The following is a 12279-nucleotide window of genomic DNA, read 5'->3' as shown; positions in this document are numbered from 1 at the left end:
AGCAAGTTTGCTTTACCTTGAATGTGATTCTCCAAGCCTGGAGCATTAGGATATGGGCGCTTTCCCCACAAAAGTTACTGGGTTTCAAATAAAGTCTGTGGCTGCTGCTGCCGCCCTTACTTCAAGGGTCCCAACATACCTGTGTTGTCGACCTACCCTTTCAGCACCTGTCCCTTCTCAAGTCCACCGTTAACTTACCAGACTTACTGCAGTAGCTCCCAGGACGTTTCCTGCTGAAAACATTTCCAGGAAGTCTGGGTTGTCACTTTATTGGGAAGGTTGTATAATAATATAATACAGTCTGGGGATGAGGGGTTACAGCCTCCAGCACCTGACTGTACAGGGTGTATTCAGGAAACCCTGACTGTGGTGTATGTGCCAGGTACTTGTCTAGATGCTGGAGATAGGAAAAACCAGTTAACAGCACCCTGGGGATTTACTGTCCTTACTGTTACTTACTTGGCCATCAGGGCTTTGCTTGAGTTTGTACTTCTGGAGCATTCACTCCTAAGAACTAGTATAGGAAGTGGGCACTGCCATCAGATTTTGGGTACTGGATGGAAATTTGTATCCCAATGTAATTATGGACCAAATTGGTAGTAGTCATTTTACTAAGGTAGTGGAGGAGGGGAGTAAAGCAGAGATTAATTGGCTTAAGGACAAGTGACACTAAAGAAAATGTTGGCGCATTCCTATTCTGGGAACTTTGTGACATTGAGTGAAGATGACCTTGAACAATTTTGTACCATCCTTGAAGAGATGTTCCTAATATGAATGATATGTCATTAATTTCATTTCCATGTGTTTTTACGTTTTGTTTCCCTTTCTCAGATACCAAACATTGATTTTGAAGGACTTTTTGGAAATATGCAGATGGTGATTAAGGTCTCAAAGCAGTTATTGGCTGACCTGGAAATCAGCGATGCTGTAGGTATGAGCTCCTGCCATTGCTTCAGAAGCAGCTTTTTTTTTTCCCTTTTTTCTTTTTTTTTTTTTAACTTCATGGATAGAAAGTAGGGGGTGAAGTAGTTTCACTGGTACTAAATGGGAAAGTGAAGCTTTGCTAGGAAAATGAAGTTTCAGTTACTTAGTTCAGAGGTTATTGGCCCCCTGCTTTGATGTGACACAGGATGTTAGCAATAGAAGATATTTTAGATGTCACACGGTCTGATGTTTTCTAGACTGACGGTTGTAGACCATTAGTGGGTCATGAGATCAATACAGTAAGTTGCACCCAGTGTACTTTTTTCAATAAAATAAAATAGAAAATACCAGAGTGTACTATAAATAATAAGCATAGCTACAGGTTTTTTAAAACTTACTTCTTATTTCAATTCTACATATAAGTACATGAGTCATGATTTAAAATGTTTTTATTCATGTGGGTCATTGTCAAAAAAATGTTTGAAAAACAGCGATCTACTTTTAATAAACGAGGGAACTGTATTATCTATTGCTGTGTGACAAATTATACCAAAACTTAGCAGCCTTAAATAAGAAACGTGTATTATCTCACAGAGCCTGTGGCTGAGGAAATCCCAGAGTGGCTTAGCAGGGTAGTTCTGGCTCAGGGTCTCATGAGGTTGGAGTCAAGGTTGGACTCCAACTGCAAGGTTGGAACCCTTGGAGACACCTTACTGTGTCTGACTGAAAGGGGACTGGAGGCAGTTTCCGGAACCAGTTCTGTGTGTGTGTGTTCTGAAAAATAAATACGTGATGACATGGTCCTCTTAAATTTTGCTTTAAGTAAATATAATTTTGAGCGGTTTCATGGAAATTTCTTATAAATTGGATGGATAATCTCATTATTATTTATTGTGATAAAACTACATTGAGGATACTGAGAAGAAAGTTACTAAACACTCTGTATGTTTATGCATATTCCAAAGGGCCTGTGTTTCTTGATCACCGGGATGAGCTTGAGGGAACGTACAAGGTCTACTGCCAGAATCATGATGAGGCCATTTCACTGCTGGAAATCTATGAGAAGGATGAGAAGATCCAGAAGCATCTTCAGGACTCCTTGGCCGATCTCAAGTAGGAGTTTTGTCTGCTTCACTTCTATCATAAGTCTTTAGTTCTGCCTTGTAGAAGTCATTGCATGCATACATCTAGACTTCTTGTGACACCTATCTTATTTATTTATTTATTTATTTATTTATTTATTTATTTATTTAATGTTTATTTATTTTTGAGAGAGAGACACACACACACAGAGTGTGAGCATGGGAGGGGCAGAGAGAGAGGGAGACACAGAACCCAAAGTAGTCTCCAGGCTCTGAGCTGTCAGCACATCGCCTGATGCGGGTGCTCGAACCCACGAGCTGTGAGATCATGACCTGAGCCGAAGTCGGACGCTTAACCCGCACCCCAACATCTATCTTATTTTAAAACTAAAGTCCTGTTCTGTCACTTGCTCTTATTCCCTTTTTCCTTGAAAATCTGAAGTGGCTTCCTGCTTTGTGTCTACAGATACAAAAGTGTTAAATTAGCATGTTCAGGTAAGAAGCAGCCAGAAAGATAGTTTGGTCCAAATTAACAAGAGTGTAGGTAAGAAGACCAAATTCACTTATTCTTGACCTTCAGGTGAGATTCTCCTGGACTTAGAGAGGTAGGTTATAAGGATATAATGTATGTCTAAGTAGATCAAAGTGAAGTTAGGGGCTTACTAACTTTCTAGTGGACTAGATATGCCTCCACAGATATTCATAATTTTCCTTTTATGCCATGTGATTTTTTTTGTCTGCCCAGCTGATAAGGCATTAGTTGAACTAATATATTCTGAGAAATTGAAAATTGGCATTAGTATCACCTCTAAGCAGCTGTCTGTTTTCTTTTCATGCCCGCTGCCCTGTAGGAGCCTGTACACAGAATGGTAAGTCCCTTGCCCTTGATGCACAAGCTCATTTCTTTATTTTCTTCCTTTATCGACAGAAACCTAGGAATAGGTCTGCTGTGCTGTATTTTTCTCCATAGTTCTTCCCACCAAATGACACTTCATGTAATGTTTGCTTGTTGCCTGTCTCCTTCCACCAGGACAGGTCACTGCTAAATCCTCAGTACCTAGAACAATACCTGGTATTTATTAGGTGCCCAGAAAATATTCGTTGAAAACATGGAATTGGAAAGGAGGGTGAGAGAACACAACTATCTTTATTTAAGAATCACAGACACCACCAATAGGCCCTGTATTATTATTATTTTTTTTAATATGAAATTTATTGTCAAATTGGTTTCCATTACAACACCCAGTGCTCATCCCAACAGGTGCCCTCCTCAATGCCCATCACCCACCTTCCCCTCCCTCCCACCCCCCATCAACCCTCAAGTTTATTCTCAGTTTTTTTTTTTTGTTTTTTTTTTTTAATTTTTTTTTTTTTTTTCAACATTTATTTATTTTTGGGACAGAGAGAGACAGAGCATGAACGGGGAGGGGCAGAGAGAGAGGGAGACACAGAATCGGAAACAGGCTCCAGGCTCTGAGCCATCAGCCCAGAGCCTGACGCGGGGCTCGAACTCACGGACCGCGAGATCGTGACCTGGCTGAAGTCGGACGCTTAACCGACTACGCCACCCAGGCGCCCCTGTTCTCAGTTTTTAAGAGTTTCTTATGGTTTGACTCCCTCCCTCTCTAACTTTTTTTTTTTTTTACTTCCCCTCCCCCATGGTCTTCTGTTAAGTTTCTCAGGATGCACATAAGAGTGAAAACATATGGTATCTGTCCTTCTCTGTATGACTTACTTCACTTAGCATAACACTCTCCAGTTGCATCCACGTTGCTACAAAATAGACCCTGTATTATTGACGGTTGATTAAAAGTCTCTGTTTTACCCTCTCTTACAGGGGATGCACAAATTACATTAACCTGGGCTCCTTCCTCATCAAGCCAGTACAGAGAGTAATGCGCTACCCACTGCTGCTGATGGAGTTGCTGAATTCCACCCCAGAATCTCACCCCGATAAAATGCCCTTAACCAATGCAGTCCTGGCAGTCAAGGAGATCAACGTTAACATTAATGAATATAAACGTCGAAAGGACCTGGGTAAGAAAAGCATACTTGCCGAAAAGAAGGAATGCCCTTGAGAATGCTCTCCTAATCAGAAGAATTGTTACTTCACCAGAGATGGGCAAGGCAGAGGGTGGGTAACAGGGCTGTGCTTGAAGAAATGGTGGCAGAATTAGGGGGGAATGGGATATGAAAAAGAAAGCAATAACATAAGGAGAGTACAGCCGTGGAGCAGCAGAAGTAAGGCATCTGTGATCAAGCGTAGAGCATTAAGTCTTCCCCTAGGATGTGAAGACTGATTGGAGAGTGGCTTATGCAGGCACCGGTGATTCCCTTCGCAGCTCATTGAAGGCGATCCTTTTCCACCCGTGCCTAGATTTGTCCTGCATATGCCAGGTCGGATGTTTTACTACCTCCACTTCAGTTAGGAATTTTCACCTTCTTCCAGAAAACCCCAGTTTGCCCCGTCTCTGGGTCACGTGACTCCTCTCTAGTCTGAGCCCCGCCCCCAGCACTGTGCAGCCAGTTGCCAAACCACCCAGCGCATTCTTTATTATGTGGAATGAAGCAAACCGCTTCTTTTCTCTTTTCATCAAACCTCTTATCCTCTTATGAGGCTCTAATTTGAATGCTCGATGAGTATGCATGGTGACCAGGCTAACCTGGTTTGTTAGTCATATCCGCAAAGAATGGAGAGTATAACCTCTTTCTCTGCCTTCTGCTTCCACCTCGTCACCCACACTGGTATGTAATGTTGACTGTGCTGTTCAAGCCCTTGGGCTATCTAGCCCTTTGTCTTGGTTCATATCTCCTAATGTAATGTCGTCTTCATCTCCTGCAACGATAAAGTGTGCCTTCATGGTGCCTCCCAGTTCTCTTGCAACCCTTCTGGCATCTCCAGGCTTTTCTTGATATTGTGCCTAAGGTATGACACAGCAGTTAATCACATGACTCCTGCATAGCTTTTTACTGTGTGAGACAATTGGATATAAATATCTCATTTTTGGGGCACCTGGCTGGCTCAGTCAGTTAAGCATCTGACTCTTGATTTCAGCTCAGGTCATGATCTCATGAACTGTGAGATCGAGCCCTGTTTCTGGTTCCGTGCTGACAGCGCAGAGCCAGCTTAAGATTCTCTCTCGCTCTCTCTGCCCCTCCCCAACTTGCTCTCTTTTTTTCTCTCTCTCTCAAAATAAATGAAACCTTTAAAAAATACATTTCAGGGGGCACCTGGGTGGCTCAGTCGGTTAAGCATCAGACTTCGGCTCAGATCATGTTCTTGAGGTTTGTGGGTTTGAGCCCTGCGTCGGGGCTCTGTGCTAGCAGCTCGGAGCCTGGACCTGCTTCAGATTCTGTGTCTCCCTCTTTCTCTCTGCCCCTCCCCCACTCGTTTTCTCTCCCTCTCTCTCTCTCTCTCTCTCTCTCTCAAAAATGAATAAACATTCAAATGAAAAATACATCTTGGGGCGCTTGGGTAACTTTGTCTGTTAAGCGTCCGACTTCAGCTGAGGTCATGACCTCACAGTTTGTGAGTTCGAGCATTGGGCTCTGTGCTGACAGTGCAGACCCTGCTTGGGATTCTCTCTCTCCCTCTCTCTCTGCCCTTACCCTGCTTGCTCTGTCTCAAAATAAATAAATAAACTTAAAGATAAATAAATAATACATCTCATTTGTACAGGAGACCATTTAAGATGGTCTTATAAAGCAAGTAGCGTTCCTTTCTACATTTTATTGGAGAAGGAAGTGAGGCTTAGAGAAGTCAACTGATTTATGGAAGGCCACACCTTGATGAAATGAAGGACTCAGGCATTGAGCTCACAAGTTTCCTTGGCTCCAAATCTTAGACTCTTCTCCTGACCCTTCTGCTCCCTTTGCTCCTCACCACCCCTAGTCTGCACAGTCTCTCTCTGTGCTTTGTCAAGTATCCCGTCTGTCCATAATGGTGATTTTTATTCATGTTTTGTCTGTAGTCAGTTATGAGCTCACTGAATACAAGCACTAGCTCTAGTTTGGGTTGTTGATCTCATTTTGTGGCTCGTGTTGTAGTCTGTCCATGCTCAGAGAAGGGCTTTCTTGACTCACTCCCTAGTCCTCAAGTACCGAAAAGGTGATGAAGACAGCCTCATGGAGAAAATTTCCAAACTGAACATCCACTCCATCATCAAGAAATCCAACCGAGTTAGCAGTCACCTGAAGCACCTCACTGGCTTTGCTCCACAGGTGAGATTCCCACACTTGAAGGTTTGGCACATCTTGGCAGAGTTTTGGGGTTCCCCAGGGCAGCCTGCATGGTGTCGATTGCATGATTCCCCTCTTAGTACCTCTTTTAGTATTTGTCAGCTGGTGGATACAGGACCCTGCAGCTACTGGGTAGGTGAATCCACCCACCCCACTCCCCCAACCTTCACCCGTGCTTTGGTGAGCTGCTTACAATGTGTACAAAGACAAAGCACACCAAATCGGTCACTATATCATAGTTAATGTGGTTTTAGACGCCTGTGAGGAGCTTATGATCTATTTGGGGAGACAAAATTGTAGACATGAAGCTAGAAGGGATTTAAGAGATCACCATCGTTCAACACCACATGTCACAAATAAAGAAACATAAAGTCTGAGAAATTGAGTAATTTGTAAACAGGTCATCCACATTGCTGAGAGTGGATCTGAAGTCACCAGGCTTCATTCTACTCTTCCATATATGCAGCGTGCAATTAGTGGAAAACAGCAGCTAGAGAACAATCAGCTGTTAAGTTTTGCAGTTTGTTTTCTGGATGCCGTAGTACTTAAAACAGGACCTCCATGAGAATGAGCTTCATGTTGGCAAGAGATTTAATCTAAACCTCAAAGAAAGAAGGTAGTTTGGCATAGGGAGAGGGGAGGGCATACCAGACAAGGTGACAGCTCGAGCCAGGGCACCAGGGTGAACAAACATGGTGGGCTCCAGGGACAGGAAGAGAGCAAAGCTGTGAGGGTAAGAGGGCCTGTGTGTATTTTGGAGATCTTTCAGGGTCACATAGGGGTGTTTCGATTCAATTCAGTGTGATTCGGGGAAACCTCAAAGGTTTAAAATTTAGACAAAAGATATTTTTAAATTTTTTTTTTCAACGTTTATTTATTTTTGGGGGACAGAGAGAGACAGAGCATGAACGGGGGAGGGGCAGAGAGAGAGGGAGACACAGAATCAGAAACAGGCTCCAGGCTCTGAGCCATCAGCCCAGAGCCTGACGCGGGGCTCGAACCCACGGACCGCGAGATCGTGACCTGGCTGAAGTCGGACGCTTAACCGACTGCGCCACCCAGGCGCCCCTAGACAAAAGATATTTTTAAGAAAGATGCTTTTGCCCCTAGGATAGGTTGCGGGAGAATCCAAATCTGCTAACAGCACGTGTTTACTGTGAACAGATAAAAGATGAAGCATTTGAAGAAACAGAAAAGAACTTCCGAATGCAAGAAAGATTGATCAAATCTTTTATCCGAGACCTGTCTCTCTACCTCCAGCATATCCGGGTGAGTGAGGACAGCGCTCCGCTGAGAATCACATAGGGTGTAATCTTGTCTGCTTTCCTGCTTGCCAGCATATTGTGGAATGCATGTTGAATAATCTGGACTCCAGCGACCACTGTGCCCTGACATACGTGTTCCTGGGAGCCCTGTAGGTCATTTAAGAGGTGACAGCATTTGGAGGATGAGCACGCTGAGTTAATTCTAGGGTGGCCCAGCTTCTTCCTCCCCCTGGCATCTGTACCTTCCCACCACCTTTTTCCTACTGTCTCCTCCATCCAGTTACTTGTGAAGCACTTGTCACAGTTCATTTTGTTAAGATCATTTTGAAGATCGAAAAACACGAGAATGGCTCCTATGGAGGCATACTTTCTATTAATAATGTTGATTGCCATCTAATTTAGTTGCTATACAAAAGGCCCCTAAAGTTGTTAGAACCATGAATTGCTCTGGAGAGCTGGAGGGGCTGAGGATACCAGGCAGTATTTGCGTCATGGTCAGAGCCAGGACTAGAATCCTTTTTATTTTATTCTGTAAAGATATTTATTTATTTATTTATTTATTTATTTATTTATTTATTTATTTATTTATTTAGAGTGAAAGCGCACATAAGTGTGAGCAGTGGAGGGGCAAAGAGAGAAAGAGAGAGGGAGGGAGAGGGAGAGGGAGAATCCCAAGCAGGCTCTGAGCTGTTAGCTCAGAGTCTGATGCGGGCTCAACCTCACGAACTTCAAGATCATGACATGAACCAAAATCAAGAGTCAGACACTTAACCTACTGAGCCACCCAAGTGCCCTGAGGAGTCGAATCCTTTTTATTCGTATCTCTCATTCCCCTATGGACTTCATAGAATCGTGTTTATGGAAGCATATCGTATACCCCTGGCCCTCACACATGAAAATCTCATCCTGTGAAACAAGCAGTTTTCTTTAAAAGAGATCCTTTGCTTTCTAAAAAAAAAAAAAAAAAAAAAAGTGATTTTTTTAATTGAGCAGAAAGGTACAAAAAAGATACCAAAGGGATAAGTAAAAAGTGAAAATAATTCTTCCTCCAACCCGTCTCCTAGTCACCTTCTATAGACAGTTTGCATTTATCAGATTCTTCTCTCATCATAGATGGTCGTGTGTGTGTGTGTGTTACACACTGTTGAGCATCTTGGGTTTTGCACACAATAGTGTTTTAGAAGTCGTTCTGTACCTATGCACACAGAACTGCCTTTTTTTTTTTTTTAACACCTGCACACTATTTGATTATATGGATGTGCCATAACATATTGAACTTCTCCCCTATTGATGGACATTTAGACTGTTTGTAGTTGGTAAACGAATTGATGCATTGGCACAAGGAACATCCTTATGGCTACATCATTTTCTGATCTATGAGTATGTCTGAAGACCAGAGTCCTGGCTTTTCTCAGCCAAATCATATAGCAGTGTAAATTTTGATATTAGTAAATTTCATAGACATTATACCAGTGAAAACTCCCTACCAGTAGTGTGTGAAATGATTTCCTCATCCCTTGCTAACACAAAGTGTTACCAAAATTAAAATATCTTCTCTTTGCAAGATAGGTTAAAAATGCTATTTCAATATAGCTTAAATTTGCATTCCTTGTGAATGAAGTTGAGGATATTTTTAAGTCATTATATTCCTTTTTCTGTTGATTTGTCCATATTTTGAGGCACTTATTTATTTAAAAAAACTTTTTTAAATAAATTGACAATTTAAATAAGTTGACAGAGACAGACACAATGCAAGCAGGGGAGGAACAGAAAGAGAGGGAGAGAGAAAGAATCCCAAGCAGGCTCTGCACAGTGCAGAGCCTGATGCGGGGCTCAAACTCATGAAACTGTGAGATCATGACCTGAGCTGAAACCAAGAGTCAGATGCTTAACTGACTGAGCCACCCAGGCACCCCGAGGCACTTATTTATTGATTTGATGGTCTTTTTCTTATGAATTTGTAGTATGTCTATATACTACAAAGTAGCCCTTTGTCTGAGATGATGGTTTACAAATATCCCCCCCCCCCCCCACACCGGTTTGTTGACTTTTGAGTTTGCATAAATATTTTCTCCATGTAGAAAATTTTTAGTTTTGCATGGTCTAAGCTTTTCTTTTATGGCTCTTAGCTCTGTGTCATACTTGAAAAGATCTTTTCTATTCCAAGGTAATAAATATCTCCCAGGTTTTAGTATTTTTATCATTTCATTTTTTAAAGTTGAAGTCCTTGATCTGGCTGGAATTCCCTGTATAAGGTTGAGGTAGCAATCCAATGTGCTTTTTTTTCACCTGGTTTTCCAACTGTCATCATTTATTGAGTAATCCCCATGATCTGAAATGTCCCTACTATTCTTCTAAATAGCAAACTCTCTCCCTTCATGTTTTAAGTATATAATTAGGTGAAAATTAGGGTTTATAAAACTTTTGAGGGAGCACATTGGTTTAAAGTGAGAGATTTGGCAAAACGAATATTGGTATATCTCCCAAGTGTGTTCTCTGGTCTAGGACTTTGCCTTCCAATCCCTCTGATTTTGATATTCCCCTATTGGGTGTTTTCTTCCCATATGTTCTAAATGTGTAGCAAGCATATACCTGAGCCCCCAACTCTTTTAAAAGGCTTATCTCTATAGCAGTGAGTGGGATATACGTAACCTTGACGGCCATTTGATGGGCAGGTCAGTTTGGTTCTGACTGCTAGCCAGAAATGAAGGGAGAAAATGTTGAACAGTTTCATCCCTGACTTTATAAAATGAAAAGCCCTGCCAGATAAAAGTAGCTGAGTCAACTGAGGGAGAGAGAGAGCGCTGGCAAGAGCATAAACTGAGGGACGTTGACTATACTTTGGTATCTACATTGGTGTGTGGACTACTATTTTGAGACTTTGTGACATTTCTTTTATTTATTTATTTTTTCAACGTTTATTTATTTTTGGGACAGAGAGAGACAGAGCATGAACGGGGGAGGGGCAGAGAGAGAGGGAGACACAGAATCGGAAACAGGCTCTAAGCCATCAGCCCAGAGCCCGACGCGGGGCTCGAACTCACGGACCGCGAGATCGTGACCTGGCTGAAGTCGGACGCTTAACCGACTGCGCCACCCAGGCGCCCCAACGACATTTCTTTTAAAGAATATAAGAGGACATCACTTTCACATTCGTTCTCCCACTCAGGGAGAATTAGGAAGATTACAGTTTATCCTTCTGACAAAACGCTGGCTATGTCTACACATACAGGCATAGGACCTAAAGACTAGAGGTCTGCAAATGCCATGAAATAAAATGTAGTAAAATCAAACCGATGTATGAGGCACTGATGTTTTTTCTTGGGGACTTCATTTGCCCTTGAAATACATTAATGGAGTTTTGGGTACATTTAGATTTTATTTGGGTTAATATCAAAGTAATAGGCATTCCCTGAACTTAAACTAAAGAAGGTGAAAGCCCAGCATTGTTTCAAGTAGCCAGAAAAAACCAGCCCAGGATTCAATAATGGTCAAGATCAGCCAGGAAGAGTTTACTGTGCACTCACTTACTTATTCATTTATTCAGCAAATGATAATTGAGTCCACGAACAAAACAGACAAAAATCCCTGTCTTCATGGAGCTTCCATGCTATTAGGGGTCTGTGGGAGGAAGATAGAGATAATAAGCAAACATTAGTAAATTATATTGTCCGTGAGAAGGTATTTTTGCAGTGACAAAGGACAGAGCGGTCTGGAGTGCCTGAGTGCAGGAAGGGGGGCTGTAATTCTGTATAAGGTGGTGGCCAGTGTCTTTGAGAAGGTGACAACACGAGCCAACACTTGTAGGAGGAGAGGCGATTGCTCATTATCGTGATCTTGCAGGAATCATCTTGGCTCAAATTTGTTAATTTACCTCTTGATGAATTAAAAAAACCCTCAAATTAGGAACATAAAGAAATGCTAAAGAGCTGATAAAAACCCTTACCATTTTTTCTATAATTAAGAGCCTTAGGCTTTTCTCTGTGGCTCATAAATCATAGTTTATGAGGGTGAGCTTGTTTCAAAGCTAAAATACTGCGCCAGAGAGAAAATTATTAATCATGGACCCCTTTTGTCCCATTCTGCTACCCAGGATGAATGGTGAAGGCTAGGAAGTTCTGTGTGTCTTACCGCATTTGTTTCTAACTGGCTCCAGGAATCAGCGTGTGTGAAAGTGGTGGCTGCCGTGAGCATGTGGGATGTGTGCATGGAGAAGGGGCACCGAGACTTGGAGCAGTTCGAGAGGGTGCATCGTTACATCAGTGATCAGCTCTTCACAAATTTTGTAAGTGACTCTTTCCTCAACCCTCTTTTTATAGGGCACCCTCTTCTTGGGATTCTTTAACATCCAGCTTGTGGAAAAGTTAATTCCACAGAGACATGGTGTGTGTGCATCAGGAATACCAGTCTCCCTCTAGCTATATTCGTATTGGGTTTTATATTCAGAACAGTGGCTTTTAATTAGTTGAAAGGACAGGTTGGCCTTTGGGATTCAAAGAGTTTTTTTCTAGCTGTGATCAGTCTAGTTTGAAGAGACAGGAAAAGTGGGAAATTTAGTCTGGTATCACTATTGATAACTCTGCATAAAAAAACAACTATCGGAGTACTAACTTAGAAAGAATATGTAGGAATAGTTTAGAAGTTAACAAATGGATCTTTGATTTGGCATGAACTTCCTTAAAAAGACAGTACTAAAGGCCAAATTGCCTGGGTTAATTCTAAATAGAGACATGGGATTGTTTGATCCTGAGTAGAAACAGAGGGGTGGG

The 12279-nt window shown here is 42.1% G+C and overlaps 1 protein-coding gene across 3 annotated transcripts in view; it reads left to right on the top strand.

The window, feature by feature from the left end:
* The window catches only part of LOC123576945 (dynamin binding protein), a 114725-nt gene that overhangs the window by 91237 nt on the left and 11209 nt on the right, over positions 1-12279 (top strand). For all 3 annotated transcript variants that reach the window (XM_045438549.1, XM_045438550.1, XM_045438551.1), the window contains 7 exons: positions 832-931; positions 1890-2037; positions 2858-2875; positions 3844-4043; positions 6097-6227; positions 7410-7514; positions 11667-11795. In XM_045438549.1, coding sequence (XP_045294505.1) covers positions 832-931; positions 1890-2037; positions 2858-2875; positions 3844-4043; positions 6097-6227; positions 7410-7514; positions 11667-11795 — 831 coding nt within the window. The remainder of the gene's footprint in view (positions 1-831; positions 932-1889; positions 2038-2857; positions 2876-3843; positions 4044-6096; positions 6228-7409; positions 7515-11666; positions 11796-12279) is intronic.

The sequence above is a fragment of the Leopardus geoffroyi genome, chromosome D2, assembly GCF_018350155.1.
Source record: "Leopardus geoffroyi isolate Oge1 chromosome D2, O.geoffroyi_Oge1_pat1.0, whole genome shotgun sequence".
NCBI lineage: Eukaryota > Metazoa > Chordata > Mammalia > Carnivora > Felidae > Leopardus > Leopardus geoffroyi.
Note: the sequence above shows the minus strand (reverse complement) of the source record. Positions and strands in the feature narration are given on the sequence as shown.